This window comes from Sus scrofa, chromosome 12 (assembly GCF_054392235.1).
Source record: "Sus scrofa isolate SSC_HxYL_T2T_F1_AM1 chromosome 12, Sscrofa_HxYL_maternal_Yorkshire_Landrace_v2.0, whole genome shotgun sequence".
NCBI classification, from domain to species: domain Eukaryota; kingdom Metazoa; phylum Chordata; class Mammalia; order Artiodactyla; family Suidae; genus Sus; species Sus scrofa.
Window position 1 is genome coordinate 21,390,010 of NC_139394.1, and position 16,684 is coordinate 21,406,693.

The 16,684-nt window shown below is 58.5% G+C and overlaps 2 protein-coding genes across 3 annotated transcripts; both read left to right on the plus strand.

Moving 5' to 3' along the window:
- The first annotated feature begins 1,145 nt into the window (after positions 1 to 1,145).
- On the plus strand, positions 1,146 to 4,663 carry KRT19 (keratin 19). Its single transcript, XM_003131437.5, has 6 exons — positions 1,146 to 1,665; positions 3,048 to 3,130; positions 3,358 to 3,514; positions 3,764 to 3,925; positions 4,017 to 4,142; positions 4,279 to 4,663. Exons 1-6 carry the CDS (start codon positions 1,234 to 1,236, stop codon positions 4,531 to 4,533), a joined length of 1,215 nt encoding a protein of 404 aa, XP_003131485.1. The 5' UTR covers positions 1,146 to 1,233; the 3' UTR covers positions 4,534 to 4,663.
- A 5,584-nt stretch (positions 4,664 to 10,247) lies between these two features.
- Positions 10,248 to 15,853, plus strand: KRT15 (keratin 15). Of its 2 annotated transcripts, none has more exons than XM_021067001.2 (8): positions 10,248 to 10,841; positions 11,646 to 11,728; positions 11,812 to 11,968; positions 12,342 to 12,503; positions 12,592 to 12,717; positions 12,905 to 13,137; positions 14,945 to 14,970; positions 15,481 to 15,853. In XM_021067001.2, the coding sequence occupies exons 1-8, from the start codon at positions 10,326 to 10,328 to the stop codon at positions 15,570 to 15,572; spliced, it is 1,395 nt and encodes a 464-aa protein (XP_020922660.2). In that variant the 5' UTR covers positions 10,248 to 10,325; the 3' UTR covers positions 15,573 to 15,853. The 2 variants fall into 2 exon arrangements, with proteins under 2 accessions (XP_020922660.2, XP_084840629.1); XM_084984503.1 differs by having other exon boundaries at positions 12,905 to 13,125.
- The last annotated feature ends 831 nt before the right edge of the window (positions 15,854 to 16,684 follow it).

Genomic DNA, 16,684 nt, shown 5'->3' on the forward strand with positions numbered 1-16,684 from the left:
TCTCATGGGTGGTTGAATTACCCGCCTCTCTTAGGTTCAGATGCCTCATTCTGGCACCGTTAAAGCCCTTCAGTAAGTCAGTGTTGAACACATGCTCTGGGGTTGGAGCGTAGAGAGAGGGTGGTCCTGGTGGGGGGTGGGGGTGGGGACAGTCACTGGGAGGCGGAGTCAGCCCCCAGGTGGGGATCAGGCTTGAGCTCAGGGTTCTGAAGGTGCCTTTCTTACAGCCCAGCTGCAGAACCCCTCCCAGCCGCTGTTCCCAGGAGCCTATTGTCCCTTGGGGCTTTGTGGCTTTGTCAGGCCAGAGCAGGGTGGGGGTGGCTTTGTCCTCAGAGGCCTGGGAGCTTGCAGCTCTGAGCACCTCATCTGGGGGCTAGGTGGAAGTCAGGGTGATCCCCAAGGGGCAGGTTCTTTTTTTAGGGACGCACATGAAGCATATGGAGGTTTCCAGGCTAGGGGTGGAATCGGAGCTGTAACCCTTGGCCTTTGCCACAGCAACGCCACATCCGAGCCTCCTCTGCCGATCTGCGCCACAGTTCACAGCAACCCCGGATACTTAACCCACTGAGGGAGGCCAGGGACTGAACCTGCGTCCTTATGGACACTACACGGATTCCTTTCTGCTGAGCCACCAACGTGAACTCCCCCGGGCAGGTTCTGAGAGGTTGTAATTTCCAGTGGGGCAGTTATCAAGTGAATGTACTTTGCGGGGGGGTTGATTTTGATCACCAGGAAGGGGCTCAAAATTTAATTGGAGGGGACGCTGCGTGAATGATGGCTGGGGGTGCAGGAATAAGCTCTCCAGAAGGACTGTAATTCCTGGGGGGGGGACATTAAACTCGGGGTGGTCTTAATGGGGGAGGGCCAACAGGTGAATTGCGGGGGTGTCTGTGTGTGCGGTGGGGGTGAAGATCGCAATGGGTGTGCTAGCAGGGTGTGTGGCTGGGGCCTGGCGTGGGCTGGGGTGGAGCAGCTCTCGCGAAGGCAGGAGCCTCTGGCCCCTGGGAGGGGAGAGTTGGAAGCAGAGCTACCAGGAACTGACCAATGGGGAGAGCGCCCCTGTGCGCACTCGGGCGCCTGCACATTCCTGGGCGCTCAGATATCCGCCCGCCACCGTCCCTCCTCCCCCTCCCCCCGCCCGCCGGGACATAAAAGGCCGCAGGTGAGGGCCTCGCCATTCCTCCAGCCGCCCCGCAGCACCTCCGACCGGTGTCGCCCGCGTCTGCCTTCGCCATGACTTCCTACAGCTATCGCCAGTCGTCGGCCACCTCGTCCTTCGGGGGTCTGGGCGGCGGCTCCGTGCGCTTCAGCGCGGGAGGCGCCTTCCGCGCCCCCAGCATCCACGGGGGCTCCGGCGGCCGCGGCGTGTCGGTGTCGTCCGCCCGCTTCGTGTCCTCGTCCTCCTCCGGGGGCTACGGCGGGGGCTACGGCGGCGGCTATGCCGGCGCTCTGGCCGGTTCCGACGGGCTGCTGGCGGGCAACGAGAAGCTCACCATGCAGAACCTCAACGACCGCCTGGCCTCCTACCTGGAGAAGGTGCGCGCCTTGGAGCAGGCCAACGGTGACCTGGAGGTGAAGATCCGCGACTGGTACCAGAAGCAGGGGCCCGGGCCTGCCCGCGACTACAGCCACTACTTCAAGACCATCGAGGACCTGCGGGACAAGGTGGGCGGCGGCCTCCCGGCCGCGGGGAGTGCACCTGCCGCGGATACCCTGCCCAGCGGGCCGAGCGAGGCCAGAGGCGGGGGCGGTGGCCGCCGGATCCACCTCCGGGGCCCAGCGGGAGCGAGCCCGTTAGGACGTGGGAGGGCCCGTAGGGTGGGGCAGGAGCCGGCAGGTGAGGCGGGGCAGGACAATGGGGCGGAAGTGGAGGCCTGGGGGGACGGAGGTGGAGTGAGTGTAGGGGGTTGGAGGGCGAGAGGAAGAAGGCGCACGGGTCTACTACGAAAGGACGGGAGCGGAAGGAGTGCGAGGAGGTGGGGTACGCTGGGAGCTGCCCTGAGGTCCAGGCCGGAGTCGCTGTGGCACCAGGGAAATGCAAGCGTTTGGCCGGACAGGAATCTGGTCCACTCCGGGCCAGACCTGCCCGCTGCTGCCCCCGGTGTGGGGCCCTCTGCATTCCTTTTCTCTGGCGGGGCAGGTCTGGTTTCCGTCACGCTCAGGCGGGGAGGACCCTCGGGACTTGAGGAGCGCTAGGAAGAATGGGAGAGGCCAACGTGGCCCCTGGACCACAAGGGGGGACAGATGTTGAGCTTGTCAAGACCTCCGTGGGGAGCAGCAGCAATATCTATGGGTGGACACCAGCGTCTGAGCTCCGGGGTCTTGCTGGGGGCGGGGCCTCAGGGTCCCTCGGGATGGGTGGGGCTCAGTCTCCATCCACAGGGAGGAGCGGGGAGCTCAGTCCAGGACAAATGTTTTCAGAAGCCAGTGGGACATTTAACAGACTCACCTCCAAACACACACAACACACCCCAGTCCCCACTGTGTGTCTGGTGTGGAGCTGGGCCCCGCGGGCATAGACCGGACCCACAGATGAGGAAGAGCTAGAGATTTAAACAACTAGGATAGCGCTTTCACACTTTAAAAATCGTGACCTACAATAGGAAAATACATGTGGCCTGAAAGATGAGGTGCAAGGTGCAGGCACATACTAGATGCTCAACAAAAGGAATTCCCTTCTCTGAAGGCAGAATGTGCTTTGAGTCCGGGGACAGACAAGGGGGTAACCCCTGTGCTCCCTGCATGTGGTTTGCAGATCACCAGCGGCTGCCTCCCTAAGACCATTTATGACTGGGAGAGTCCCCCCCACCCTATCCCCGCCCTGGCTCAGCCTTCCTGGCAGTAGTTCCTCCTCCAGCTCCTGGCCCTGGACTGATTCCAAGGCCTCCCAGAGAGCAGACTGATGGGCAGCCTGGGGGCTGGGACTTTGTCTCCAGGGGACGGGAACATATGTGCCTCTTTGCTCCTCTCCCTCCTCGGGGAAGAAAGTGGGTGGATAGTGCCCTGGACGCTGAACCAGTGCCATCCTCTTGCCTTCTGCCTTCCAGATTCTCGGTGCCACCATTGAGAACTCCAAGATAGTCCTGCAGATCGACAATGCCCGTCTGGCTGCAGATGACTTCCGAACCAAGTGAGCGGCTCATGAGCAGCCCAAGTGGGGGCTTGCAGAAGCCAGAGCGGTGGGGGCAGTCGCAGTGCCCTGGGGGGGAATGGTCTTTGCCCTCACCCTCTCCAGCGGGTCTGAGGCATGCCCCATGCCCCCCCATGGACTCCCGAGCCCTGGGGAGGAGAGGTGGGGAAATCTTCAGAGATACACGGAGGAAATGCTGGCCTGACTGCAGCTGTTTCCTCTGGAAGGTTCGAGACAGAGCAGGCCCTGCGCCTGAGCGTGGAGGCCGACATCAACGGCCTGCGCAGGGTGCTGGACGAGCTGACCCTGGCCAGGACTGACCTGGAGCTGCAGATCGAAGGCCTGAAGGAAGAGCTGGCCTACCTGAAGAAGAACCACGAGGAGGTGGGTTTCGAGCTGGGCTTCCCTTCCACCCCAGCCCAGCTTTCCGGAACTGAGAACCCTTTATCCTTCTGTACCCCCTGACTCTGGTCATAAGTGCTGCACCCTCGGCGCGGCCCTGGGTTTGGAGAGTAGCTCCTAAAGGTTCCCGACCCTGTCTGTCCTCCAGCGTTGGCTCCTAGGTCTGCATCTGAGAACCAGCCGCCTGTGGCTCTGGGCCCCGGCATGCCCATCTCTGCTGTATCTTTCCAGGAAATCAGTGCCCTGAAGGGCCAGGTGGGCGGCCAGGTCAGTGTGGAGGTTGATTCGGCTCCGGGCATCGACCTAGCCAAGATCCTGAGCGACATGAGAAGCCAGTATGAGGTCATGGCTGAGCAGAACCGGAAGGATGCTGAGGCCTGGTTCACCAGCCGGGTATGGAGGGGTGCCCTCTGGGGAGGTGGCAGGGAGAGTGGGCTCAGTGCTCGCAGGCAAGGGTTACACCCTCCGCCTCCTCTCACTGCAGACTGAGGAGCTGAACCGGGAGGTCGCTGGCCACACGGAGCAGCTGCAGATCAGCAAGACGGAGGTCACCGATCTGCGGCGCACCCTCCAGGGTCTGGAGATCGAGCTGCAGTCTCAGCTCAGCATGGTACGTGCCCTCTTCGCCCCTGTGGGATGCCCGCTCATGTCCTCGTGGCCTTGGGCAGCCTGGGTGGTGGCTGTGCCCCTGCCCTCTCTGGGCGCCAGGCTCTGCTGAGTCTCCTCGCCTTTCTCCTGGCCCTCAGAAAGCCGCCCTGGAAGGCACGCTGGCGGAAACGGAGGCTCGCTTCGGAGCCCAGCTGGCACAGATCCAGGCGCTGATCAGTGGGATCGAAGCCCAGCTGAGCGACGTGCGAGCCGACACCGAGCGGCAGAACCAGGAGTACCAGCATCTCATGGACATCAAGACGCGGCTGGAGCAGGAGATCGCCACCTACCGCAACCTGCTGGAGGGCCAGGACGCCAACTACAACAACCTGACCATCATCAAGGCCCTCTGAGTCCACAGCATCCTGGGCTTCCTGCCCTGCTGCTGAGGAAGTCCCCTGGGCAGGGGTGGGGGGGGGACCTTTACCCCAGGCTCTCCCCTTGACCTGCCAATAAAACGTTTATGGCCCGAGGGAGGAAGAACATAGGCTTTGTTTATTTTAGCGGGGCCCTGTTGAGGTTTTATCGTCTGTTCCACTTGGACCAGAGTCCACCCTGGCCCAGGAAAGGGAAGAGAGGGTGTTGCCAAACTCTTGTGAAGGTCATTCCTGTTGGCGAGACCTTCATTTATCTCACTTGTTCCCTAAAACCAGCTTGTGGCATAAGCATTGCTCCCATTGTACAGAGGGATAAACTGAGGCTTGGAGAGGTGAGGTGGTTTGTCCTAGCTATACAACTCTTCTAACACATGGCAGAGGTGGGCTTGGAAACTGTAGTTTTTGCTTCCAGATTTGGTTTTCTCTCCCTTGTACTCCCTGCAAGGGTTGGTGTGTGTGTGTGTGTAGCCGTCATTCATGTCTAGTGAGCATCTACTAACTGCCATTTAATCAAACAACCCTAAACGGTAGTACGAGTTACAGCCTAGAGAGCAGGAAATAAGATCAGAGAGGTTAAGCAACCTGACTAAGGCCACACAATGACTACATGGCAGAACCAGGCCCAGAACCCACATTTCCTGATTCTTAACCCATAGTGCCACCCCTATACCCTTGCTTCCTAGGTGACACTGCACCATTTCCTCAGTACATTCCAGTGGTGCTATGTGTGAATGCCTAGAAGCGGGATCCCCTGAGGCAGTTCCTCCTGATGCAACTGGGGCTTTGGGTCAGAGGCTGAGGAACAGGGGCAGGCGTCAGCTCAGAGCCAGGCTGGTGAGGATGCCTCTTTCCGGGTGTGTGTTGTGTGTGTGTGTGTGTGCGCGCGCGCGCGTGCGCATGCATACCCTGGCACCTCCATCCATTCCTGGCAGCCCTGCATAAGCCCCTTCACGCCCACCAGCCCATACCTGCGCCCGGAGCCTGGACTAGGACCCAGCTGTTACCCAGACCTCCCACACGGACCCCTAGACCGGCTTGCCCAAGGCAGGTCCCGGGCCCGCAAAGGAACGCAAGTCCCAGCTTCCTGGTACAACTCTGCCCTTGGGTGGGTATGGTCCTGCCCCCGTGGTTTACAGCTCAGCTGCCAAGAAGAGCAGAGGCCAATTAAAGGTAAAAAGTCCCACTTCCCTGGCGGTTCAGGCCCCATGGATTTGTCTGTGACAGCAGGCTGACCCTGTGAGGGAGGGGGCCAAGTGAGGGATACTGTACCCCCCTTCCCCCAGGTCTCCTCTAGGGGGACAGATTGAAGCTGGCCTGTGCCCAGCACCAGGCTAAGGAGGCCCAGAAGGCTGCCACACCCCGTGCCAATCCTGAGGGTGGCACTCTTTCTGCCATTTTCCCCCTGGGCCTTGGGGAGGTTCATGAGCTTCCTTCAGGTCGCGGGCTGGTGGCCCCAGAGCCCAGCTCTTTGCTCGTCCCCTACTGCAGCCCTGGGGAGCCCCTTCCGTCACCTCCCAGCTACTCTGTTGTGGCCACCGGCACCTAGAGTCCTTCCACTCCCGCTTCACTTAGGAGGCCTTGGAGCTGAGGCCAGAGGCCTGGCTTGCACCCTCAGGCTGCGCCTGCCTGGAGACATTTGTCCCCTGTTCCTGAAAGCCTCTGTTGTTGTTGCAGCTGAAACTCTCCCTTATGTCCTGGAGGCCCCTGGAATGTGGCTGTGGGGTGGTGTCTGGGTCCCCACAGGTGGGGCTGGTGGCTGGGTTGCAGGTCTGGGTGTCAGAAATAAAGCCTTTCTTTGTGTGTGTGTGTGTGTGTGCGCACGCGCGCGCGTGCACGCGCGCGTCGGGGGGTGGGAGCACTTCTCCGTCTCAGTCTGGGAGCCGAAACTAGGAGCAGCGTGTTGACAGGAGCAGCTGGGAGAGAGGAGAGGGAGGGAGAGAGGGGGGAGGGGACTGGGATAGGGTCTTTCCAGTCCTGCTGGTCATTGTGACCCCTTCCGTGGGCAGGCATTTCTGGGCCATCCTCTCGCTCCATCCTGGTGAGTCGGACGGGGCCAGAGTTATTTCCGTTTTCCTGATTGGCAGACTGAGGCTGAGAGAGGAAGTCACTTACCCAAAGCCACCTCCAGGCCCCAGGGTGTGGACTCCTTCTGCCCCTGGGAGCAGAGGAGGTGAGGGAGGCTCCTAACCTCTGTGGCGACCCCTGCTCTCCCTGTGCCATCGGACACTCACTGTGGCCCTGTAGCTGGGCCGGTGTTAGTGGGGACAGCGGTTTTTCTTTTTTCTCTTTATTGTGGTAAAATACACCCAGCATAAAATTTATCACCTTAACCATCTCTACAAGTGCAGTTCTGCAGCACTAAGTATATTCACGCTGTTGGGCAAACTGTCGCCACCTCGTAAAATTGAAACTTTAAACCTATTAAATACTAATTCCCCGTGCTCCTTTGCCAGCTCTGGCAGCATTACACTTTCTGTCTTTATGATTTTGACTGGGTTCGGTCCCTCATGTAAGTGGGGAAATGGCTCAATTTGAAGTTGGGCCCCTGGCTTGGAGAGGTTGAGTCACACCCAGAGGTGGGGTCCAGCCCAGGCTTTGTGTTGGGCTGTGTCTTCCCATCCCAAGGAGGGAAGGCGGGGGTGGGGTGGGGGGTGGGAGTGGCAGGGACAGATGTTTACCTGGGGCAAAGGACAGAAACTGGCACAGCATCCTGGGCGGGCTGCCTGGGGCAGGGCCCGGGGCTGCAGGCTGGGCTGGGGCCAAATGGAGCTCGATCTTCTGCCCTGGCCCAGCCGTGCCCTCCTGGTGCTAATGAATAGGCCCTGGTTGCCCAGACCTTGAACTCCTAGGAGCTGTTTGTACCCGAAACCAGGGATTTGTGACTGGGGCAGCTGCTGCCCAGCCTGGGCCTGAGAGTGGAGGGAAAGTTACCGCGATGGGCTGCTGGAGGGGAGGCAGGGTGCAGAGAGAGGCTGGCTGGGGTCCAGGCCTTTCTCATCCCAGGGTGACGGCGCCTAATTGTTCCTGTGGTAATTGCTGGGGCTGTAATGTCTGCAGAGGCTTTAATGAGCTGTGGCTGATCTGAGTTGGATTGTTTTTCTTTCGGAGGGACAGACAATCCCTTCCCATCCAGGAGACAATACAGCACTGTCCGGGCGCGGCCCTCGGGGACCTGGCTCCCTGCTGGGCCACGTGAGAAAGAAGCCCACACCACGCACCAGGACATCCCTTTTCTGCCACCCCAGCTCAGGTGCAGGAACCTGGGGTCTGTAGGGGGAGATACTCTCTTCCTGCCTCCAGTTTGGGGGGGGGTTGTCAAAGGACCCACTGAATGCTGGTAAGACCCTCTTACTAGCTGTGCTGCCTCCTGCAGATCACTTCCCTTCTCTGAGTCCCAATTTCATTTCTTCTGAGATAGGGGCAGGGACCATCTTCTGAGACGGGAGGACTGGAGGAGGCATGGAATCCAAAGTGCTTTGTAGACCATGAAGTGCGCAGGGGAAGGAAGAGCTTACTGTTATGAGAGTGAAATTAACAATGACCTGCCTTGTCCAATAGATGTTGGTTATGGAAGAATGTTCAAGAGTGTGGTGTGGAGTTTCCGTCGTGGCGCAGTGGTTAACGAATCCGACTAGGAACCATGAGGTTGCGGGTTTGATCCCTGCCCTTGCTCAGTGGGTTAAGGATCCGGCGTTGCCATGAGCTGTGGTGTAGGTCGCAGACTCGGATCAGATCCCGTGTTGCTGTGGCTCTGGCGTAGGCCGGTGGCTACAGCTCCGATTTGACCCCTAGCCTGGGAATCTCCATATGCCACGGGTGTGGTCCTAGAAAAGGCAAAAAGAAAAAAAAAAAAAAAGAGTGCGATGTTCATTCACAGGGCAGATCTGATGTCCAAGGTCAAAAAATCCCCACCCCCCGCTGGTGAGGGTCCTGGGGAGTCCTAAGTACTGGACATGAACCCTACTACCCGGGCCCTTAGAAGATGGGGAGCCAGGAGGAGGCAGAATGGGGGCTCTTGGGCTTCAGGGCTTCCCTGTAAGTTGTCACAAGGAAGCTGAGACTTGAAATATATCACGTCCGGAGTTCCTGTCATGGCTCAGTAGTTAATGAATCCGACTAGGAATCATGAGGTTGCGGGTTCGATCCCTTGCCTCGATCAGTGGGTTAAGGATCCAGTTAAGGATCCAGTGTTGCCGTGAGCTGTGGTATAGGTCACAGACGAGGCTCGGATCTGGCGTTGCTGTGGTTCTGGCATAGGCCGGCAGCTACAGCTCCAATTAGACCCCTAGCCTGGGAACCTCCATATGCTGCAACGGCCCTAGAAAAGACAAAAAAAAAAAAAAAAAAAAAAAAAAATTCTCGGAATGTATCACGTCCAAGGCTTTACAAACAGTAATGAATAGAGCCAGACTTGAACCCAAGTCAAGGGGCTCCAGAGCTCTATCTATTTTACTGTGCTGCAGCCCTGGGCCGGGAACCTTCCTCCGACCCAGTCTTGCTCACTTCTCCACCCCTGGCTCTCTAGACCCTGGAGCCAAGGCCAGAGGGCCAGGCCACGCCTCCAGCGGCGCGGCCCACAGGTATCCCCGAGCAGAGCAAAGGGCTCTCCTAAGTGCTGGCTCCGCTCTTGGGCCTTAGCACCCTGCTGTCTGAAGTGGTGCCTTGCCTTCCACACCTCCGAGGTGTCTTCCAGTCTGCCTGCCGGGCCTCCCTCTCCCCTCCCACCTCCCGGTGCTCAAGCACGTACAGCCCTCTGGTTCGGGTCCCTCCCCAGCCCCTCGGCGGTGCTTGATGGGGACAAATGGCGCTAATCTGGCCCCGCTGTGCAGGGACATGCCTCTCCCTGGAAAAGGCAGGGGCTTTCTGGAACTTATCTGCAGAAGTTTGCCCCAACTCGTCCCAGGAGCAAGCAAAGATTCAGTGACAGGCAGTTGGCAGGTGGTGGGATTATCAATCAGCCCCTTGTCAGCCCAGAGCCTGCTGGCTCTTGTGAGCCTGCCAGGGCAAAGGGGCTGGGGCTGGGCGGGGAGCGGGAGAAGCAGGAGGGGGGCTCTGGGTGGGGGCAGGGAAGAGAGGGGTGGAGGAGAAGAGTCCATTTGCAGCATTAGGGAAGTGACAGTGGCCGGTCCCTATGGCACTTCAGCTGGATCGCTTTCCTGTCCTCAGCTTGTCCCCGTGGGCCCTGCACTCCTCCGTGGGTTCTGCCCACGAATCCCCAGAGCCCTGCAGGCTCATACCCGGGAGGGTGGGTGTGAGGGACCACTTGGGGCTGAGATGGGAGGTGGCCTTCCAAACTGAAACTGGGGAGCCAGCTGCCTTGGGGCGAGGGTCCCCGGCTGGAGGTGGCAGAGAAGTCCAGCCGAGGGCGGAGCTGGCCTGAGCCTCTTACAGGGCAGGCGGAGGAGGCCTGGCAGCCGTGGTGCGAGTTTTCTCCTGCAGTGTAGAGGTGAACCTGTAATCCAAGTGTTAAAGTCATGGCCGGAGGCAAAACATCATACATTCTGAATCATCTCCTTTGTTGCATTAAAAAAAAAAGAAAGAAAAGAAAAATCCCACACCAGCCACACGGAGGTGTGCGGGCAGCTGTGTTTGTCAGGAACGCAGAGGAGTTGGCTTCCCTTTGGGGGAGGAGACGCGGTGCCATAACACCATCTCAGGGGTATATAAGGAGCCCAGGGCTGGGGGTGACAGGCACGGCACCCTGGTTTCAGCCCAGACGGCGCCCCCTGCCAGCTTCTCTCGTGCTGCTGAGAGCAGGCTGCCTGGCCATGAGCACCACATTTCTGCAGACTTCTTCCTCTACCTTTGGGGGTGGCTCTACCCGGGGGGGTTCCCTCCTGGCTGGGGTAGGAGGCTTTGGTGGGGGGAGTCTCTACGGGGGAGGTGGGAGCCGCAGTATCTCAGTGTCTTCCGCGAGGTTTGTCTCCTCGGGGTCAGGAGGCGGCTTTGGTGGAGGGGCTGGTAGTGGTTTGGGTGGAGGCTTTGGAGGTGGCCTGGGAGGTGGTCTTGGGGGTGGCTTTGGAGGTGGCTTTGCTGGAAGCTTTGGTGGTGGCTTTGGTGACTTTGGAGGTGGCAATGGCGGCCTCCTTGCTGGCAACGAGAAGATCACCATGCAGAACCTCAACGACCGCCTGGCCTCCTACCTGGACAAGGTGCGAGCCCTGGAGGAGGCCAACGCCGACCTGGAGGTGAAGATCCATGACTGGTACCAGAAGCAGAGCCCCAGCAGCCCGGAGCGCGACTACAGCCCCTACTTCAAGACCATCGAGGAGCTCCGGGACAAGGTGCGTCCTCGGCTGCCAGCGGAAGGCGGGAAGGTGGCTGGCGCCTGCACACAGCTTAGCATCTGCGTTCCGGCTGCCTGGGGGCAATGCTCTCCTGCCCAGGCAATGATGGGTAACGGCGGCTAACTTGCAGTGCAGGGGACATATCTGCTCACCTAGGCAGTGCCGCAGATCCCGGGAATCTGGTCTGGACCAGTAGGGGCCGCAGTGGGGTAGCGCGCACACCCTGAAGGGCTCTCCCTGGAGGGTTCCTTTGCTTCTTTTGCCAGAACTGAACACCAGGACTGCCTGCCTCACCCTTTGACTGTCTTTGGTGGCAAAAGAACTATGGGGACTTAGGAGACCTGGGACTGCTTACGGGCTCTGCCAGCCACTCGCTCACCCCTCCCTCACCTGGATGGGTTTCCCCCGCTGCCCTCCGGGTTCCCACTGACTGGAACATTCTGTGGATGCGTGGCTGTGTCAGGGTGTGCAGGAGGCCAGTGATCAAGAGCTGTGCACAGGGGAGGTTGGTGGGGTGGCGGGGTAACTCCAAGAGGGCACCTCACTCCTGGGCAGGCAGATCCCACAGAGGATTCCCTGAGACAATGGCTCATGTCCTGGAGACGAAGAGGGCGGCAGGGGGTGGGCTATGCAGCGGGCACTCAAGGTGAGCCTGGACTCTGCCCTGGACCCTATAGGCATCCATTGCTGGTGTCAGAGGGGAGATGATCGGCGAGGGGTCTGACCTGGGATGCAGCGGGGGCGGAGAGCAGAATGGATGGGGGAGGGGTCCTCTAGACACCGATTCCCGGTCTCCTGCAGATCCGGGCGGCTGCCATCGATAACTCCCGGGTCATCCTGGAGATCGACAATGCCAGGCTGGCTGCGGACGACTTCAGACTCAAGTAGGCTCTCTCCCCTCCCTTTCCCAACTCGAGCAGCCTGGACCCCTCGCCCTGCCTCACCAGGGATCCCTCTTTCTCCCCAGGTATGAGAACGAGCTGGCGCTGCGCCAGGGCGTGGAGGCCGACATCAACGGCCTGCGCAGGGTGCTGGACGAGCTGACCTTGACCAAGACTGACCTGGAGATGCAGATTGAGAGCCTGAACGAGGAGCTGGCCTACCTGAAGAAGAACCATGAGGAGGTGCGATCGGGGGCTGGGCCAGGACTGGTGGGCAGCCGAATGGGGCCGCTAAGGACCCCTTTTCTTCTCTGATCCATAGCCAGGCCAGGTGGCCAGTGGGATCTGCTCTCCTGATTTGCTTCGTGAACTCATGCAAGGGCTCTCCTGTCTTGAGGTCCCCCCTTGGCCGGGCCTGGAGGGGAGGAGAGACCCTCAGAGCTGAAGGGCCCTTGCGATCAAACTTCTCTATGTGCAATGGGGAGCAGAGGGGCCAGGGTGGGTACAGGGCCAGGGTCAGGTGAGTTAGGGCTGGAGCCAGGATCGGCACATGGGACCCCAGCCTCGGCTCTCCCTTCCGCCCTCTGTCTCTGAATGGGCCCCACCCACCCTGCAGGAGATGAAGGAGTTCAGCAACCAGCTGGCAGGCCAGGTCAACGTGGAGATGGACGCGGCACCGGGCGTGGACCTGACCCGCGTGCTGGCAGAGATGAGGGAGCAGTATGAGGCCATAGCCGAGAAGAACCGCCGGGATGCCGAAGCCTGGTTTTTCAGCAAGGTGAGCCTGAACTGCCGGCCGCACCCCAGCTCCCCGAGCTCCCGGGAGGCTCAACGGGGAGGTCACTTCTCTTGTGTGTGACCCACAGACGGAGGAGCTGAATAAGGAGGTGGCCTCTAACACAGAGATGATCCAGACCAGCAAGACAGAGATCACAGACCTGAGACGCACTGTACAGGGGCTGGAGATCGAGCTGCAATCCCAGCTCAGCATGGTAGGGGTCCCCTTCCCCTGCCCCCCGCCAAGCCTAGCCTCTCCCACCTTCCGCAGCAGCTTAAGCCTTGGAGTTCCCAAGCTCCCTTTGGGGGGATGCTCCTGGCAATCAGCCTCTCTCCCCGTGCCCTCGGTGGTGGCTCCCTGTCTAGCCTGATGTGGTGTCTGTTGGTCTGCTGCCCCACCAGAAAGCGGGGCTGGAGAGCTCGCTGGCCGAGACGGAGTGCCGCTATGCCACGCAGCTGCAGCAGATCCAGGGCCTCATCGGCGGCCTGGAGACCCAGCTGAGCGAGCTCCGCAGCGAGATGGAGTGCCAGAACCAGGAGTACAAGATGCTTCTGGACATCAAGACGCGGCTGGAGCAGGAGATCGCCACCTACCGCAGCCTGCTGGAGGGCCAGGACGCCAGGCAGGGGAGCTGGTTCGCGGGGTGGGGGTAGGGGAAGGGAGGGCCAGTTGTGGTTGGGTGGAGAGTCATCCTGAGGGTAGGGCAGCGTGTACCGTGAAAAGAGAACGGAATAAGCAGTGAGAGGTTCTGGACTCTGCGCTCTGGTCTTTGGCTGTTACCTGGGGTAGGTCATGTCACCTCTTTGGGCCTCCATGCCTTCTGTAAGTGATAGCAACTGGGCTAGTGGTCTTGGAATTAATGCTGGTTCCATTACCTGCATGAAATAGATGAGGTTTTATCATAGACTGGGCTCTCTCTGTTTGGGGGTGGCAGGTCTGGAGGGGATCTCAGGATGTCCTTGCCTTTAGGGAAGTCAGGTATGGGGGTGGGAGTGGGTGGGGGCTGGAGAGGACTGCTTAGCTCTCTACCGGGCCTCCCTTAGGGAGACCTGAGCTTCTGTCCTTTGCTTTTTTTTTTTTGAAACAACAATCCTACAATTTTTTTTTTTTTTTTGGTCTTTTGAGGGCTGCACCCGTGGCATATGGAGATTCCCAGGCTAGGGGTCCAATCGGAGCTGTTGCCACCAGCTTACGCCACAGCTCACAGCAACGCCAGATCCTTAACCCATGGAGCAAAGCCAGGGATGGAACCCACAACTTCAGGGTTGCGCCACGACGGGAACTCCTGATTTTATCCTTTTAGTCCAAGAAAAAAAATGGAAGTCACGTCAGACACACTCATTCCACCAAATGAGGAAGACCACTCATCATCCTAAAGAGTTTTTTTTTTTTAATTTTTATTTATTTATTTTTTTGTCTCTTTGCTATTTCTTTGGGCCACTCCTGCGGCATGTGGAGGTTCCCAGGCTAGGGGTCGAATCGGAGCTGTAGCTGCCAGCCTACGCCAGAGCCACAGCAATGCAGGATCCGAGCCGCGTCTGCAACCTACACCACAGCTCACGGCAACACCAGATCGTTAACCCACCGAGCGAGGGCAGGGATCGAACCCGCAACCTCATGGTTCCTAGTTGGATTCGTTAACCACTGCGCCACGACGGGAACTCCCTAAAGAGTTTTAAATAATTTGATGATAGTTAAAAAAACCCCTTAAGCCGATACAATATAGCATTCATTTTTTATCTTTGGTAACAGCCAAAGACCAGAGCGCAGAGTCCAGAACCTCTCACTGCTTATTCCATACTCACCAGGAGTAGCCTGGTGAGTATGCTAAATGTCGAACGTTTTAGTCAACGGAACCACGTAAAACAAAACGACATCTTCCCCACCAGCATCTACACTTAACACAAAAAACACATTCACATCATTCGCCCTCAAGGCGTAAAAGCCCAAGGACATTAAAGAACATGAAGGTGGAGGCGTTCCTGTTGTGGCTCAGCGGGTTATGAACCCGATTAGTATCCATGAGGTTGTGGGTTCGATCCCTGGCCTCCCTCAGTGGATTAAGGACCTGGTGTTGCTGTGAGCTGTGGTGTAGGTCGCAGAGGAGGCTCGGAACCTGCATGGCGTAGGCCGGCAGCTGCAGCCCCGGTTGGACCCCTACCCTGGGAACCTCCGTATGCCGCAGGTGCGGCCCTAAAATAAATAAATACATAAATGTACACCTATATGAACGTGGAGGCTGCCAGGCGTTTATAGTTGGTAAAAGGGAGATCAACGGGTACATACCCAGACAATTTTTCAAATTCGGTTGAATTTAAAACGTTGTTTTCAGTGACTACATTATTTTTCTCAAGCAAACAGATGCTCAATAGGCAAAGCACAACGCTGAACTAGCCATGGTACATGTCTGTTGCTTAGATCTGCCTCCCGCTCTCTTTCAGGATGGCCGGCATTGGCACCAGAGAAGGTAAGAAGGCTTCCCTCTTCCTGAGTTGAGGTGGGAGGGAAGCTGTTGAAGCCACGGTTCTCCTTGGAAGGGGAAAGAAGGAGAGAGAAGCCAGGCATCCTCGGGAGGGTGGGGACACGTCCATTCCAAGGGATCCCTCTTCCTTAGCGGATCCTCTACCAGCCCCAGGTATGGTTGGGGGCTGGTTTATTGAGAACGTCTCCAGGGCATGGCTCCCCCAAGGTCCCACCTTCCTGCGCTTAGGGTAAGATGCCCATGATTACTTCCTGTTTATGTGCAGCTTAAAAACCCTGACGTTCTTGCTCACTGCAGGGCACACCTGCTGTGGCCACTGCCCATCTCTTTGAAGAGTGATTCAGCACCAGTCCTGGAAGGACTGGCCAGCGGCCATTCTCAGGGGTGCCATCCAGTTCTTCCGGAGCACAGCCAAGGCTCCCCCCACCCGCCGCCACCCCGGAAGGGAGGACAGGGAGGGTCTCCCACTCTAATGCCTGCCCTTTCTTTCTACAGCCTCCCTGGGAGGTGGCGGCGGCAAAGTCCGCATCAACGTCGAGGAGTCAGTGGATGGGAAGGTGGTTTCTTCCCGAAAGAGAGAAATCTAAACGCCCAGCGCAGGAGAGATGCCCCCCACCCTCCCCCGGCCGAGTGGACGGCTGGCTGGAGGGCCCGGAAGAGCTGACGCCAGGCCCTGCCTTCGGACGGTCCAGCTCAAGGGGTCCCTCGTCTCCTAGTTGGGCGCTTTGCCTGCTGTCCCCCATCACCCCCTCCAGCTTTCTCGTCTCCTTTGGAGCAGGGAGGTGAAAGAAACAGCTGTTTTGTATAACGAGCTCATTCGTACCCTGTCTACCCATGCAATAAAGAATTGCTTTTCCTTTTGCAAATATCTCTAGGTAGCAGGTCAAGTTTTTCTTGTTGTGGCCTCTGGGGAGGCCCAGGGTCCACGTGCTGTCATTTTCCCCGACTTCGAGCCCCTTCCCTGCACAGTCACTCTTTGGGGTTTCTGGGGCGGCTCTGGTGACTTGCTATCGGACGTACCCCATTTAGTGATCACGGAAGCAGGAGGCGGGGTTCCTGAGAGCCATCGGGTGTGCCTAGCACAGAGCCGGACTCTCATTAGTTGCCTGTGGCTGACTGTGTGGGTTGGCTCTGGTTCATCACTGTATGGTTGGCACTGTGCTAGGCACACCAAACCCCGAGTCTCATTTCATACAACTGCCAGTGGTCAGGATTTACGATTCCATCTTAGAGATGAGGGAACTTAAAGATGAGATGAGAAACTTGATGGGTGAAGATGTCATCCATCAAACTAAAGACGGATGAGGATGTCAGGCTGGTGACTTGCCTCGAGGCCTTGTGGGTAGGCAGCAAGCAGCAGGGCTGGGGCTGGGCCCCACACCTGTGTGACTTTATGACCGGGGCTGGCTCTGGGACCCCAGGCTCTGATCCTTGACATTTCATTGCCAGGACCCTCCTCTTTGCTTCCAGCCCTTACCACATGTGCCCCCTGAAAGTCCCCTCTTTTTTTTTTTTTTTTTTTTTTTTTTAGCCGGCATGCCTGACCTCCAGAGTGGCTGAGCCCAGTCCAATCTTTGTGCCCCTGCAGAGCTGGGCTCCATCTTCCCCGAAGCTGCCACCTCCCTGCAAGGCACTGAAAGTGCCCAGAGAAGAAGACACCAACTCCAGGAAGACCTCCCTGATTTCCCCAAGATTAAGT

Excerpts from the sequence above, each read along its gene's own strand:
- KRT19 (XM_003131437.5), top strand. The coding sequence starts at position 1,234 with ATGACTTCCTACAGCTATCGCCAGTCGTCGGCCACCTCGTCCTTCGGG. Across the intron at positions 3,515-3,763 it reads TGAAGAAGAACCACGAGGAG|GAAATCAGTGCCCTGAAGGG; the intron begins GTGGGTTTCGAG and ends GTATCTTTCCAG. Across the intron at positions 3,926-4,016 it reads AGGCCTGGTTCACCAGCCGG|ACTGAGGAGCTGAACCGGGA; the intron begins GTATGGAGGGGT and ends CTCTCACTGCAG.
- KRT15 (XM_021067001.2), top strand. The coding sequence starts at position 10,326 with ATGAGCACCACATTTCTGCAGACTTCTTCCTCTACCTTTGGGGGTGGC. Across the intron at positions 10,842-11,645 it reads TCGAGGAGCTCCGGGACAAG|ATCCGGGCGGCTGCCATCGA; the intron begins GTGCGTCCTCGG and ends GGTCTCCTGCAG. Across the intron at positions 11,729-11,811 it reads GCGGACGACTTCAGACTCAA|GTATGAGAACGAGCTGGCGC; the intron begins GTAGGCTCTCTC and ends CTTTCTCCCCAG.